Source organism: Parasteatoda tepidariorum, chromosome 5, assembly GCF_982258835.1.
Source record: "Parasteatoda tepidariorum strain Cologne lab strain chromosome 5, Ptep-v5.0, whole genome shotgun sequence".
Classification (NCBI taxonomy): domain Eukaryota; kingdom Metazoa; phylum Arthropoda; class Arachnida; order Araneae; family Theridiidae; genus Parasteatoda; species Parasteatoda tepidariorum.
In genome coordinates this window covers 79,497,286-79,513,946 of record NC_141759.1, presented here as the reverse complement: position 1 = coordinate 79,513,946, position 16,661 = coordinate 79,497,286, and the positions used below count along the sequence as shown (strand labels likewise).

Below are 16,661 nucleotides of genomic sequence, written 5' to 3'. Positions count from 1 at the left end.
CTAAAATAAATTGCGCTCTTGTTTAAAAAACCTGTTGATATAATTAGTCGATAAATTATTATGTAGTGCGAGTTCAACTGCAAAACACTTATGCTAATTTTTACTCGATAGGAGTAAATATTAGAATATTTCTTGTCAAGAATATCTACTAAACTCTTCGGCGACACTGGTCACACTACGCCCCTCCTCAAGCTTCCCAATCATTCTTCCTCGAGTAAAGTCGTCTAAATGATTTCTTGAAGACATGTTTCACAAAACAAATCACTTGCACTTGCAGCGAATGTCTTTAACTACGGTGCTCTTCATCCTTTTATCACAGCTTTGACCTGCGCGCGCCGACCCACAAGGTTTACGTACACTTACATCACTTACGACGTTTTATTTCTAAAATTTGCATACAAATAATCTTTCTACTGAATTGCGTGCATATTATACTGCAATTTCATGGCTATCTTATACTTCGTTGGGGAGCTGTGGCCGAAAAACCACTTGTTGCTTAAGTTTTGCACACCAGTGTACTTTCCTATCTAGGGACTATCTGAATTTATAAAATAAAATTTCCGATGAAAATTCATATTCAAAATTGAATCGAATAAAACTCGAGTTGATAGGATGAAAGTTTTGAAGTTGTAAGGTTCATAAATAAATGCAATTCAAAATCAATGCATTTTATACAAAAAGAAATCCTTTCGATTCTTGAAATATTAGCTCTTTTGATTAGTGTTTGGTTTGATTCAATTAAACGAGAAAAAATGCATACGAAACAATACCTCACTTGTCTGTTAAGCAATGTAAAAAGTGCAAATTAGTACAAGTACAAATCATGCTCTTTTTGTACATAAAATAGAGATAACTTCTAAACTAATAGTATGATCTCGTCTCGGGATTAATCGCATTCAATTCAGCTTATTCAAGAATTAATTAATCAGAATAATTAAATTATTCTGATTAATTAAAACTATATCAGAAACAATACTTTACGTATTCGGATAGTCCCATGATAATAATGTAAATAAGTACATGTCAAAAGGAGCAGTGGCGTACGCAAGGGAGGGGTTTAAACACCCCCCTTGAGCTCAGACAAAATTGCAAAAATAAAAATTTTAGTAGAAATTATGCGAGCTATTATTTTTTAAGACTATATATTTTTATTTACCTTATGCCTACTTTTTTTTCCTCCAGTTATTTCTCAGAATACTGAAAAAACATTTACTGTAACAGGGTTGTACTTTTAAGACCAAATTCACGTGATACTGTTACGGACTGGTTCCTTTCTGTCCTGCCAGTATAGTTTTCGAAACTGGTTGTCATTCGCGAGGTCTTTACGCAATTATTCTGGAATCCTAGACGTTCTGTCGTCTTTGAGACAATTCGAGAATTTTGGAGATGGAGTGAAAAATTATATAAAATGGGGAGCGGAGTACAGTGGAGTTAGTTAGTCAGACTAAGAGTTATCTCTGCCGTTTGTCTTTCGGAGCTTGTCGCTAAATCTGTTTTGTTTTGTCTTAACAAAAAGTTCCTTCAATCGCCGAACCCGTCGTCGCCACTATTTCGACTAGTGGAGAAATCAGTAACAATACCATTGGAGATACTGTGCTCTTTGAAGTTATTCATTCCAGCTCGAAACTTTGAGATCGTAGCATAGCGGATATTTCTGTGCCAACATATATATATATATATATATATATATATATATATATATATATATATATATATATATATGCTGCTTTTGGATCTTTAGGATGTCAAAACGCAAGAATTTAACAATTTTTAATTATTTTGAGAAAAAATCATGACCTGAAATTAGTGAGGTGACAGCATCTAGTACCAATGTAAGTTTTTCTGTTGTACAGAAATGCGATACTTCCGTTGAAGAAAACGTTTCTAGCATAACAAAATCTGATGAATGTGAAAGTGACCCTCAAAGTGTTACTTCCCACCCATATGACGGACTTTTTTCAGAAGATATTGCATTATGCCCTTAAACTTAAAAAATCAAATCAAAATTTAACTAAGCAATGTTGTCTAAATAAAAAGTCAAAATTGTCGAGCTGTCTAAATTAGGAAAATAATAGTGCTTTATTACAGACTCGAATTTCTTTTAGTAGTTTCAGAAAATTATGAACACCCCCCTTGAAAAAATTCTGCGTACGCCACTGAAAAGGAGTACTTTTTAAATATGAAAACTCTTGCTACTTCTGAACTATTCCATTCACTCATGTAAAGTCTCATTCGATTTAGCGTAAAAAATTACATAGACATGGAGCGTAAAAAGTGCTTAAAGGTGCTTATTTTCGTTTTTTAAAAGCCCTTAAAGGGGCTTTTTCCATTGGGTGTTTTTAAAAAGTGCTTAATTTTCCCTTTTCGAAATTTTTTTCTTTCTTTACCATCTTTATTTTCGCTGCGTATTATGCAAAAGCGTGGTTTTCACATTGTTCTACGCAACGTTTTCACAATTCATTCAACCACAATCTATTTCAGCGTACCGTCGATTCATAGCGTATGAAAGAGCCAATCATTTTACAGGTTTGGTGAAATACTTGCATGTGCGTAGAGTGAGCTGGATTTGGCGAGACTCTCGCTTGCAACTCTGCTGCATTTTGCAAGATATGTTCAGTTTCAAGCTTCACTTTCTACCCTCTGAAATCGAACTGAAAAATCCCTTGATCATTTTATAGTGGCTAATGAATAGAGTTCTTTGTCAAAAACTAGTCATTTTATCTTGATCATGTAATGTCTTTGAAAATTATTTTGCATTTTATTTACGAATATAATGCTTAAAAATATTTTTTGAGTGCTTAAAAGGTGCTTATTTCTTGTTGAAAGATTCGGCTGCGCACCCTGATAGAAAACAAGTCCTCACTAGTTTAGATATCTATGCATAAGTACGTACAAATACAAATTTGTACATTTGGTATATGAAAAGTTTATAACTTCTAAACTATCGATCTCATCGTCTTATAATTGGTCCCATTTGATTCAGCTTAAAAATACATCAGAAACCATGTTTCACTTGCCTATATAAATAAATGATTTAGAACTATCTCCCCATTTGTTCTCTAAAAAGGGTGAATCATTCAGGGAAGAGTTTTCAATCATTGTTTGCAATGACAGCAAAACTTTCTATGAAATTGAATGTGTATTTCGCTTACAATTGTGCATTTCATCGTATCTTTAATGAATAAAAAATGATTATAGACTCGGCAAATGACAAAAAAAATCAGAAAAATGTAAAAGGATTACAGCAAGAATGTCCAGAACTTATACATCACAAGAAGTATACCAAACTGAGTTTTCTTTTTATTTTCTTTTTTTTCATAATCTCTATATATATTTCTCTTACACGGCGACAAGGAAAAAGCCTCATTACAACTCCCCGAATTCCAACGCTAGAAAATCGACCAATGATTGCCGCTAAAAATGTCACATGTAAAATCTAGTGAGGTGGCTCAACATATAGCGCTTTTAAAAACGGAAACTGAAATAACCAGCGAGAGCATTCTCACCAAATGTGATCTCTTCCGAAATTCACCCTATCAGCTGCAATCTCATACTATTAAGCTAGGCAAAAGTGAGTAGTCTTTGTCGATAGATCTCTATTTTAGTATTTTGTCGAAAGCGCTTTTTCTCACGAATTTATATATTAAGAATTTATTTGACGATTTTTGATTTATATCTTGAATTTATTTGTTTTATTATTGTTATTAGTTATTCATTGAAAAATGAGTCTCAGTCGTACTGTTACGATTTAAGATTTTATACTATAGCACATTTCTAATAGGTTTAACGAATTACATGTCATTTATTTGAATTCAAATTTATATTAATGACTTAGTATTTACTAAAAAGATGTAATTTTTTAAAAAAAAAAAAAAGTTGTTATATGGATTTGAATGATTGTTTTGAATTCTTAGAATTTTTTGCATTTGCAATGTACCTAAGTTAGTAGAGAGCGAAGCGACCTTGGTTTGCAAAGCAAACCATATAAGATTGCGTAGCAATTTTCTGGGGTTGGCGAGCGTCAGCGAGCATTGGGCACAGCCCACTAGTTAAATTAAAAGGATTTTCAAGTTCTATCTGATTAAATTCTTCACGATTACTGCTGTTCTTATCAATAAAATATTTAATTATTTGTTGCTTCTTTTTTCAACAAGATTATAAGCTATTATGCAATAGTGGCGGAATATTGTTATATAGTTGTACAGACAATGTTGGGTTTGGCGTGAGTACATACCATCGTTCGTCATGTAGTAAATAAAAATGTGAAATTAATGACGAAAAAACTTACAAAGAGTGTTGGGATAAATATCGTCTTTGGCATGTGGCTGTCCCAACAGGGAATCAATGGTGTAGCAGAACGTAGCTTTTCTTTTCTTCGTCACAAAAGGAAATCTCCGAATGCTAAAAGAGAAACGTGAATAATTATATGAACAAGAGTATGAAGGAAGATAAAATAAAAAACTATTCTGTGTTGTTGTTGTTGTTGCTTATCCTCATAGATCTGGCATTAGTCAGATCAAGTCCAAAAAGTTGTTGTCAGCCAGAAAGTCGATGACAAGAAGGGGATTGGAAGTTAAGTCCGACACAATCAAGTATGTGTTTCGGTGAGGCTGGATGGACACAGCATTTTTTACAAGTCGGGTAAATTTTTGTGCCAAGTTCGAATGTTAGACATTTTTAGGTGACCAATTGAGAATCTGGCCAAGGCAGTCTCGGAGCTTCGATCGCAATCGATTCCCAGATGGGTGCCAGGAGATGTTGCGGTGTACCATTGGTGCGTAGGTGGAGTTCACCAGATTTATTTTAGTCTATATTTTTCATTAGAGTAAAGTTCCTGATAAGTAAGTGATGACCCGGTGAACATATCTTCTTCACTGCCCTCTTTGGCCAATCTATCTACTATCTCGTTGCCACCAATACTAATTATTCTGTGTTGATGTTTTTAATGTCACTTGCCAATACCAGCGAGCCTGTTTGGTGAAAGCAAGCGAATTTAGAGCAGATGGTGCGTTTCTTGTTTTTCAGTGGCGCCATCTATGGCCCAGAAGACAACAGGATGGGCCCATTCATACATCTATTCATTCATTCATTCATCCACAGATCCTAATTTTGACCTGAACCAGAGAACGAGCAATCTACAATTCAATAACTGCACTTGTCACCATTTACTACATGGGGACTCTTCGGCAAGCAAGAAGCGAACTCATGAGCCTACCAACGAAGCTATCTCGACCAAAAACCTATTCTGTGAATGGGTGATTCAGTAAAGATACAATTAATCCTTGTTTTTTGAACCCGACTTTAAAGACTAATTATAATAACTTTATGTGACTAGTCATAGTTTTTTAAACTTTTTTATTTATTTGCTTATGAAAAAAAAAGAAAATTTGAACAACTATAACTAAACTTGTACAGTTTTTTTAATAATTTGTTATTATTATGGGGCTTAACATTAAAAAGTTATCAGCGTAAGGGATACCGGACAATAGCACTTGACCTTTAAAAACAGCAGTGTAAAAATATCAGGTAAATGCTCTTAACCTTTTAATCACACTGAAATTTGCCGATAAACAACATCTAAAGTTCTAAACGAGAAGATCAAAACTAAAAAAAGAATTTGAATACTGTGATGAAGTCTGGGAAAAAGTACATAAGATTGATAACATTAGTTGATGACTGAAAAAGTTGTAACACCATTTGCCAACTCAAACAGTCATGTCTGTGACTGTCTCCCATCCCAAAATAATCATATGAGAGTTGCAGGAAAATCTCATTAGCTAAAGTTCCAAAGTCTCTATAGTGCGACTTTGAGGAGAACTCCTCCAGACTAAAAGTCTGGGGCTGTCTGCTACTATGGTAACAAGCTAGAGCACATTTCTAATGGGGATGAAAGAAAGTGTCGATTGGTTTACTCACTACGACCTATGCCAAGATTAAGATAAAACTATTCACCCCACATCCCTATTCGAAGTGTCTTTTCCTCGTAACCTAGTGCCCGCCACGGTGCGAGACGGGTGTCTGGAGGAGTTCTCCTGAAAGCCACACTATACAACACCAGCAACACATGCTTCACAAAACTTTACAATGAAACTGAGGCATGTGATATCCTCCTCAGGGAGAGTCCCAAAGCCTCTACAACATCACCCATAAAACGCCAGAACGAAACTGAGACAGGCGATGACAGCCCCAAGACTTCTTAAGAACAGGAAATGATGTTTCCGTTTCAGCAACAAAATATCTGACGTCTTTCTAGCTTTTATCAACAATGGTCGGAATGCCTCGAAATTTTAACCACAGACTGGTGACGAGGGTAGTAGCTGATCTGGTATTCCTTTCTGAAAACTTTTAAGCGACAAACAACTTACAGTCACGACAGAACTAGCACCTTGCTGCTTATACACATCAGTTGTTTAAGTGACTGCCAGGATCGAACTTACAATGACCAGCTATCAAAGTGACCGACGTTTTTACCGACTGCGCATCCTTAGCTTTCTGTACTAGAATCATCAAATGTTGGATGATTTTTTAATAACAGGCAGTAATGTATTCTTCTTTAAGAATATCAAAATTAACTTAATATTTTTTCTTATCTTACCAATATATTTCAATTTTTTTGTGTGTTACTTACTTGCATTGTATGTCTTGCCCATTGATAACTTTTTTACATTCTTGAATCATTCCATGCTTTGGTGCCAATGCATCCGCCTCCTCCCATGAGTTGTTAAGTTTCGCAGTTTGGAAGTCACGTTCGGTAGGCACCTGTCAACAGGAACATAAAAATTAATGGAAAATACCAATAATGAATAGAATGAAAACAGGGAAAGCAATAACGTACTCCTTTATATGACACGTTCCCTCCTGGACCACAGTATTTAGGATATTGGCTACAAAACAGTTGTTCGTCACTTTGAAATTCGCATTTAGCATGGCTTTTCTCACAATAAACTGGACGGCGAATTCTGCGAGAAAACAAAAGTATATATTGTTACAGTAAAAATAATAAAATACGCATAATTTTTAACGTAGTTTTACTTTGACATCCCATATTAACTAAAATAAATAAAAGCTAAGTTACTATGTGTTTTAACAGAATTATTGCACGCATTTATGTACAAATTATAAATGAAATCTTTCAAATAATTTCTGAGTTATAAAATTTCAGAGAGTCTTAGCTTTAATTTTTATTTGAGACATAAAAAGTTTATTTTTTAAAATTTGATGTTGAATTTGATACTGGAATGTAGCACTTAAAAATAAAAACTAACTTTGTACAAGATGTTTTTTTTTTCTTTTTTCTAATTTTTCCAATTCTTAAAGGTTTTAAAATTCCGACTCATGGATATATTCGATTTCATTTTTTTAACATAGAAAAGAAAAAAATCTTAAATATTTCAAAACTCCGACTTCATCAATTTCAGTGTTAAGTAACTAATAGGAAAAATCGTTGTAAAAGATTCACCTAAACACGCAGCAGAAAATAAAAGTTGAGATAGTTGTAATTATCAGAATTTCTATCAATCTTCTTTAAAATTAAATACCTTGAAAATAACAGCTTTTTTTTTGCTATGCAAATTATAATTTCAATTATTAAGACCAGCAAGATTAAATTGCTTTTTTCTGATATTTTCAAGTCATAATCATGATTTGCATAAAATAAAGATTCGATATTTGACGCAGATTTTATTTAATCTTACACACTTTTCTGACTTCATTCCTATTAATGCTGATTGGTAAGATTTGATTTTTAATTGTAAATGCTTTATATGACGATAAATCTGTGATTTTAGATACTGTGACGTCACAATAGTTTAAACTTTGATGTTCGATCAGGATTACAGGCACAAGTTGCAGGCAATGAAAAGAAGTTTGAACATCTAAATTAAAAATATCTTGTAATAGCTTGTTTTTTCTTTCGAAAATAGCTTCGTAATATCAGAAAATAAGAAATTGCAGACAAACAAATGCGCATTTTAGGCTTCCTTAGTATTGTTTTCCATAAAGGGCTTCGCCAACTATATTGAGGATTCTGTAAAATTCTACTTCTTTAGTGTAACTTTCTTTATTTTAAAGACAGGAACGATATAACTCTAAATTCTTTTACTAGGTGGCGCTGTAAGCGATTTCCTTTTGTAGTACATAACCACTGGAATACAATTTTATTCCTGCGGAAGGAGAATAATAATAACGAAAAAGCTGATTTTAGTGGCCATTCGGAATACTTGAAGTTGACTAATTTAAAAATCGGTCTAATTACAAAATGCCGATATAATTTTGATTTGTGACAGGTTCATTGTATTGGATCAGGAATTATTCAGACTGCATTTTGCTTAGGTTTATTGCAACGATGAAATAAATCTATTTACAATAAGCCTTCACAACTCTGGATTCATTATAAAATGCCTGAAATAAATCAGGCTAATAGATCAATGAATGGATCATTTTCTTATTAATCTAAAGGTATGCGGACTCACTGAGATAAGCATAAAATGAGTCAGGCTGATTAGAAAATTCTGCAGATTTTTCCAATTAGTCAATCGCATTGTAAAATAGCGTCAGTTGTACAAACTTATCCAATTATCCTAAAACTTATACACAAGCAAATATAACTGATATTATTAAGAAAGAAAAGTGCTTACAGATTATTACTGCAAAGTGTCAAGGCCGGTTGGACGATTTCATAAGGGCTACTAAACTTCAAATTAACAGTCGTTGGGTAAGTGAAATAAAATTGTAAAAAAGTACAAGTTTGACACAACAATCCCACAAAGCAAAGTACAAAAATCAACGACTTCCAAATTCTTTTTTTCCAACTGCTGGAAGCTGCGATTTTTGGAAAACTCGTTATGAGGGAAGTTTCGAAGAACTTCTTCAGATGTTCTTCATTCGATTTCAGGAATGACCACAATCTTGATTTGTTTTCTTCCCTTTTGTCCCCTTCAACTGGCTGAAATTAAACAGTTACCATTATGTTATTGATGCTTAACAATTAAAAATTAAATCGAACTAATTATTTAGATAAAAATTAGTACGAATATTATCATACGAATATTGTCACGTTAAAGTGGTTTAATACAGATGACAAGATGAGGTTTAAATAATGAATTTATTAAAGTGAAGAAAGTACAAATGACGAGAACCAGTCTGCACTAAAAACTGCCAACTTGCAATGAAGGGATTGCTTATATACTAACAAAGAATGTTCTAGAAACTTCTTAGGAATAACTAAAGAGGAAATGATGTAAATTGAATGTACCAGAAGCTTCTGGAATGTTCATTGAATTAAATAAGAAAAATTGGGAATTAGTGTCCGCTTCCCGTATCGAATCTGGGACCTTCTGCTTTGTAGATTCGAATTAAACCTCTGAGCTACTGAGACTTAGACTGCTCGGCAATATCATTATCATATGAGTATTGTTCGCATCTATTTCAATTTCTCAATTGCGTCTTCAAACTGCCATCAATATGCTAATTAATAAGTGAAGACGATATTTCAAATTACGATATCGGACACAAAAATATGCTTACTCTAAATAAACATACTTTTGTTCATCGGATTCAGATTTGTGCCTTTCAAAATTTGGAGAGTAACTGGAATCTGGAAAATAGGATCCCAATATTTTCCAGATTCTAGTTATGATGTACTGTAAACAAGAATGGTGTAAACTAGAAGTCCTCAACCTCTTATTTGAGGGCACTTTTGTACTATTGTGATAAAAAATATGTTTCAGATTACAATAAAATGCTTTTTAAAATTCCTGCTATAAATTCACTTAGAAAAAATTAATGGGATCTGCTGTCCGACCCATATTCTAGAATATGCTCATAGGTTTAAAAAGATTGGAAATTCCCGGTCTTGTCCAACTAGATTCAGGTACCAGAGTTAGATGTCGATTACAAAAATCAGTAACAATTGTATTTCTATACAAGTAATCACAAGATCAACAAACGATTACTTGTAATCAAAGTAATTTAAAATTTTAATGTTATAATCGGGATTACAATAATCATTAACAACGATTACAACAATCGTATGATCTATGATTACACGATATTACAAGTAATCATAGGATACAATTACAAGTCTTATTAACTTTAAATTTTGAGAATTCTTTGAGAATATAGTTCGATATAAAACTACATTTATGATACATTGAAGAAACAATAAGTAAAATAGCCTTATATGCACAGAATATACATTTTAATAACAAGTAAGGAATATCATTGTAATCTTGACAAATGATTACCCATAACTATGGTCGCATAATGATTAACAGTAATCAATTATCCACAATCCTTACTTGTAACAAAGCTGTATTTTTTTCTAAACTTTGTTCTATACCATCATAAAGGTTTAAAAAAAATATTTCTTCTGTTAAGTAGATCTCAGGATAGATTTTTATTTCTTTTATGTTTTAACAATCTTATATAACTATTTCTCTCTATGTAGTGTTATCTCTCGAACTTTCTTCCTCGATGATGATTTTTGCTCTGAAAATTGATTACAGGTTCCCTCGTTTTCTGAGTTGGGTTCAAAATCACAAGGTAACACATTTCAACAGTTACGAATTGTACACTTGTTATATTGATCAACTTCGCATAGCATTGTCAAATGTCTGTATCTCTTTGGGAAAAAAATCGCAAAATGAATTATTTTAAGTAATTTTACTATTTATTGTGAATACCAAAGTTTCTAATAACAATTCTAATCTTCGAATATTTTCGTTTGAGTCAGCATTTTTAACCAACTTTCAAAGATTTCATCACTTTTTTTTGTAGACAACCAAACAATTCGAATATATCAAACTGATGATAAGTACTATTGTTACAATACGCGAATAGAAGACGAAAAAAGAAGAGAAAATGTTCACAAAGCTTCAGTTCCTTTTTTTTTTTTTTTTAAAGTTTGAAAAATAGCTGACATAACTATAGATTACCATTTCAAAATGGCACAGGTCCAAAACGTTTACGAGAAAAAAAGATTCGACGACAATTACCAAGGTATACTAGATTGAAGAAAAGAAAAAGATTGTAAAAGAAACGGAAAAGGAACATTTTAGATGTCATTGAAATGAAGAAATAAAAGGTTGAAAAATTATGATCCTTCAGTAGAACAGTTTTTTTAGTCTAACAAATGTATTAAAGCATCATAGTGGCATTTAACTTTGGGATATTTAGAACAGGGTGACAAGTGGAAAAGTTTAAGCATCCATTAATATAAAGCAAGTTATTAGGTTAAATAGTTAATAAATCTTTATATTTATTAAATTTTCCGAGCTGCAAACTTTCTACGCTTCTTAGAAAAATTTCTTCAAGTGGTAGATAAATTTATGTTTGAATGCATGATTCTTTGCTTGTAAATTTGACTTAAAGTAATTTTCCACACCACTACATGTAAATGAGCACCACTTTGTTCCTGCTCTCTAGTGATGAAGCTTTTAAAAAGATTGTCAAAATTACCGTAATTTCTGAAAGCTTTAATTTTTAATCGTCTATCACTCTGTATTTTATTTTATTTTATAACCGTGGTTGAACAGCCTATCCAATCTTATGGATTTAAGACTACTAACGTTCATCTTCGTAGCCTTGTAATTTTAAATCCAAACAAGAGAACTCCTATATCAGGTATTAGGAGAAATTTGCCTTCGCCGAGAACTTTTGATGGAACTAACCCGCATTTGCGTTACATGGAGAGGAAGACCACGAGACCCTCCCACAGTTAGCCTGACGGCAAGGGAACTCTTACCCATGATCCGTCTACCACTGAGGATATTTCAAGTCAGCACTGTGGTCGGTGCAAGCCGGATGCGGAATTCGTATCGACTGGGATTCGAACCCGGCTCGCCTCATTGGAAGGCGAACGCTCTATCCACGGAGCCATTGCGGCTCTCTATCACTCTATAAGAAACTTTGAAATAAAGCGCAGTAGTTGGCAACATTGCATTTTCTTTCAAGTATATATAGTAAAAATTCGCTGTATCGAGAACAGCATATTTCGAGAAGGTCGCTATTACGACAGCTTCCCAAATCACCGCCAAAGGCTGATAATAAAGAAAAATAATTGGAATGCTTATAACGAGTTAAAAAATTTTTTTTAGGAAATGCATTTTTCTGTTGTTTAAATTTTCAGTATTAAAAGGGCAAAACGGAATACATTTTTAATTAATTCTGTATCAATGTAGAAAAGTGAAAAACGACCATCATTTCAAATTTCTTTCTTACATTCTTAATCCATTATGTTTATAAAGCAAACGTGTGTGTGCGACTATTGGCGAGTAACTTTCTTCAGTACAAAAATAAATAAAAAAAATCTGCTACTTTAGGAATCTTTTTACACGTTTCAAAAGAATGTGCGTCTCTTTCTTGACCGCATATCTACAATGCCCTGTTATTTCCGTTTTTGACTGCTTACTATTGGAACAAATTTATTGTTACCAACGGCGTCAAAAGCTATTACACACTATTACATTAGAATCTTTACTATTGTTATTTCAACTTAAAATATGTTTATCCCTTAGATCAGTGATTCTCAACCTTTTTTTTTTTTTTGCGGTGGCACACTTTTAACGACTTTGAAATTTGACGGCACACAATTAAAAAAATTAGTTTTTAAGTTGTTTACCTACTTATAATGCACTGTGTTAAATAGTTTGTGATAATAATTTTGAATGTGAAATAAAATTATATGTGCTACAAAAGCACATTTATTAAGAGATTAATTATTTCTTTCGACTAATTTTTTATTAGTTAGTAACAGTTATTTATTTTTTTTGCCAGTTATTAATTGTTAGCTTGTTTTCTATTGTTAATAACTGTTAGTTTTTTACATTAATTATTATTTTTTTGCGATTTCTTGTTAATTAGTTTTATTGCTAATTATTAATTGTTAGCTTATTTTCTGTTATTTATCGTTTGTGAATTTGTTTTTAGAATTATAAATTGCATAGCTTACTTTAATGATTAGCTTTTATTTCCGTTTGAAAGTTAATATTTACCTTTGCTTTCTTTTTTTAATTAATAATTTTAATAGTCATTAAGTTTTCTACTTATTTCAACATTTTTTGTCAAAGACAATTTAAACTCTTCCTTCTTATTTTAAGATTCTCAGAGACAAGACAATCGCCGACAAAGATGTGCACGCGGTTAAAGCGTGGAAAATTTATAAAAAGTATATATATACGTTTTTCTTTAATTTAAACTTTACTCGTAATAAAAAAAGCATTATAATTTTATCATTTCTAATATTTGGCGGCACACAAAAGTGCCGTGGCACAATGGTTGAGAATCACTGCCTTGGAACAACAGGCTCTCTATAACGAGAATGCTATCTGCTGGCATGAGTTGTCGCTATAGCGGAGATTTACCGAACTTTCTTATGATTCTGCGACTATTTCTTGCGTCTCACGGAGTACAAACTTTCGTGAAGAACAAAAAATAAGTATGAAAAAGTCTGATATTTAAAATTCGATTTCTCAGGAACTATTAAACCGATTTTGTTCAAACAATATTTTACAACAATATTAAAAATACACGGAAAAATGGATGTTTTTAAAACACTTTGTAGTCAAATTCTGAACTAAAAATATAATTTTTATAAAAATTCTATAAAAAAGAAGAATATTGATTATATTTCTTACAAGCAAATTATTTACTCTATGTAGTTTTTCGTTGAAATAAAATGGAAAAACTTATCATCTGTATAAGTCACTCAAAATAAAACAAAAAGGAATTTCTTGTTACGAAATTTTATCTAGAGTGCAAACAATGGACATTCGATTTTGAATCAAGGGGAAGGGAGGAAAAAAAAACTATGCTGTTTTTGCAGATTTCTTTTAAAAAGTTATTTTTTCTTCCAAAAGAGGATTATAAATCATTCTCTGGCATATTTGTGAAAAGAAATCTGTTTTCATCATTTCTATGGAATCAATTTATAAATTGGGTAAATTGGTGATTTGAAAAGCATTTTGAAATCATTGATATTCTAATGACAATGCATACCTAGAATTTGATTTATTGATCTATTTTTCTATTACTTGACGTTTTGATAACTCATTGCAGAATATAGGTATCATTATAAATTTATCTTTTAGACCATTAATAAACAATTTAGAAGCAGTTCTCCATATTTAAATTCAAATTTATTCAAGTCGTCTCTTCGTTAGTTTTCGATGAGTCAACCAACTTTTTTTTTTAACTTGAACATGTTTTTTCGAAGCACTTTCCCCAAACAAAGTATAAATTCCACGGCCTTACACTTCAAGCAAAGCTATAATTTTCAACTATATATCATCTTGCTGCAAATACTTGTTTGGGCTTTAGAACGGACAAATACCTAAAATGTTTTAAAAGTTATTATACTTTTTTTTTTAAATCACTCATTTAAAGACAATTTTCTACCTAGGAAAATGATCAAAATCAATGGCTTAATCTTATTTTTTGCAAATTTTTATGAGTCTAGATAAGGCAGCATTAGTGTAAGTTTCTAAATATTATAAATTAAACCTCAAACGCTTTTCATTTTCTCAAAACTCCATATTGACGCTTTGCGCCATTTTCAGAATTAACATATTCTAAACTTCACCTAACAGTCACGAGTAGCTGTTGAAAACTCAGATCAGTTATGAAGTTGTTGTAGTTCATTTACATCGCACTAGAGCTGCGTAATGGGCTATTGGCGACGGTCTGGGAAACACCCCTGAGGATGATCCGAAGAAATGCCATCACAATTTTGATTCTCTGTAGAGGGAATGACACCCCTGCTTCGGTAGCCCGACGACCTGCACGCGAAGTCGAGCACTTTACGGTAGAACATTTTAACGAGGGCCCATACCGCACACCCTCGGTCCCTACGCAGACTGATCCAATTGGTCATCCACCCGCACACTGACCGCAGCCAGTGATGTTTGACTTCGGTAATCAGTTGGGAACCGTGTCTTAACGATCAGTCCACTGCGGGACAGATCAGTTATGAATATAGTCAGTTATGTATATAGTCAGTGTATCATATCAGTTAGGAATATAGCATATTATGAATATAGCATGCGATTACAGAGCCTTCTAAAAACAGCCTTGAGCAAAAATGAAACACTAAAGAATTTCGACAGGCCGGAGATGGGGGTCATGAAAGTTTAGGTTCCCTTGTGACCTGCAGTAATGTGGTCAGCATTGCACACCAATTGCCTTTACTTCATGCACAAGCTGTGGGACACATCGATCTTAAGTTGAGTGGGCTTCAAGCCGTGGTCGGAAATAAAACCCTGGTTCTCCTCAATGACAGCTCAGTGTTTTAACTTCTGAGACTTCTTCTTTTTAACTGTGTTTCATTAGGCGAAAATAACTTATCTTATTTATTTAATACGAAATAGTTCTGAATTAGTAGTTATACTTAAAAATATTTTAGTGGAAATGGAACTACCATTAAAAATTTTTTTTTAATTAACTTTTTTTTAAAAAAAAAACTTTAACATTATGAATTTCTTTAATAAAAACAAATAAATTATGTTTTCTTTTTTCTTACAATATTATCGTTTGTGTTTTCTGCTATGCAATGTTACAGTTTACTCGCGATTTTTAAAGAAAAAATAAAATTTTAAAAAAATGTAGAACTCAGAAGACTTTGAAAAAAGAAATAAGTGATCTTATACATCCAAATTTTGAAAAAAATCGGTAGTTGGGTGAAACTAACTAAATTTTTTTCTCACATTTTGATTTATTTAAGAAAACATAACTTTTTTCAGTTGCTTTACGATTTCAAAATTATTCAATTTTATGTAGTATACCATTAAAATACGTGATATTTGGGGTGGACTTATTTTGTAACAAACAGTAAATTTGAAATAAGTTATTTAAATAATTGTCACGATATTCAATTAAGTTATATGATAATAAGATTAAGATATGATTAATGATATGATATATGATTAGGTTATATAAGGGATAAAATATTCATTTTAGATATTATATTTTATTTACATAGTGAATATAAATATTTCTCTAAAAAATCGTTCGTTTTTTTTTTTTAACGTGGGACTTCACTTTTTAAAAGTCGGGGTTGGAAAAAAACTAATAAAATTATAACTTAAATAATTGTCACAAGATTCATTTGAATAATATTTTGCTTACATACTAAGTATAAATGTTTTTCTAAATAATTTTCATACGATCAAAGCATTCATTTCTTCTTGAAGCCTAAGGGACCTCATTTTCAAATAGTCAAAGTTCAACAAATTTTTTTGACCCCGCAGTTCGGTCATTAAAAGAAACTATATAGCACAAAAAAAAAACTTGAATAACTTCTGGTACAATGATCGGATTTTTGCGTACTAGGACTCAATCCTAATGATCCGAAAGCATTACTTTAAGCATCCTAATTAATTAAAGCAATTGATATTTTAAGCTTGAAATCAGACACCAAAACGTACGACATTGAAACATAGTTCCAATATTTTATAGCAGGAGTCCGATCATCCTTAATGTAAATTTCATTGTTTGCGCATTTCATCATCTCAAAAAAGTTTTATTTTCAAAACTTTATTATTCAAGTACTATTGTACTGAGTTCTTCCCAAATTTGGATTTCGGTATTCAATTTACGAAGATTAAATGGGTCTAAGGCTTTATATACCTTGCAGCTCAAATATTTTTTTCTACCATTCGTAAACTAAT

At 32.1% G+C, this 16,661-nt stretch overlaps 1 protein-coding gene across 6 annotated transcripts in view; it reads right to left on the bottom strand.

The window, feature by feature from the left end:
- LOC107437484 (uncharacterized) overlaps positions 1-16,661 on the bottom strand; it is a 104,733-nt gene that overhangs the window by 24,583 nt on the left and 63,489 nt on the right. For all 6 annotated transcript variants that reach the window (XM_043046922.3, XM_087164380.1, XM_087164379.1 and 3 more), the window contains 4 exons: positions 8,637-8,944; positions 6,836-6,959; positions 6,629-6,759; positions 4,289-4,401 (listed from right to left, as the gene is read on the bottom strand). In XM_043046922.3, the coding sequence (XP_042902856.2) occupies positions 4,289-4,401; positions 6,629-6,759; positions 6,836-6,959; positions 8,637-8,944 (676 nt within the window). The remainder of the gene's footprint in view (positions 1-4,288; positions 4,402-6,628; positions 6,760-6,835; positions 6,960-8,636; positions 8,945-16,661) is intronic.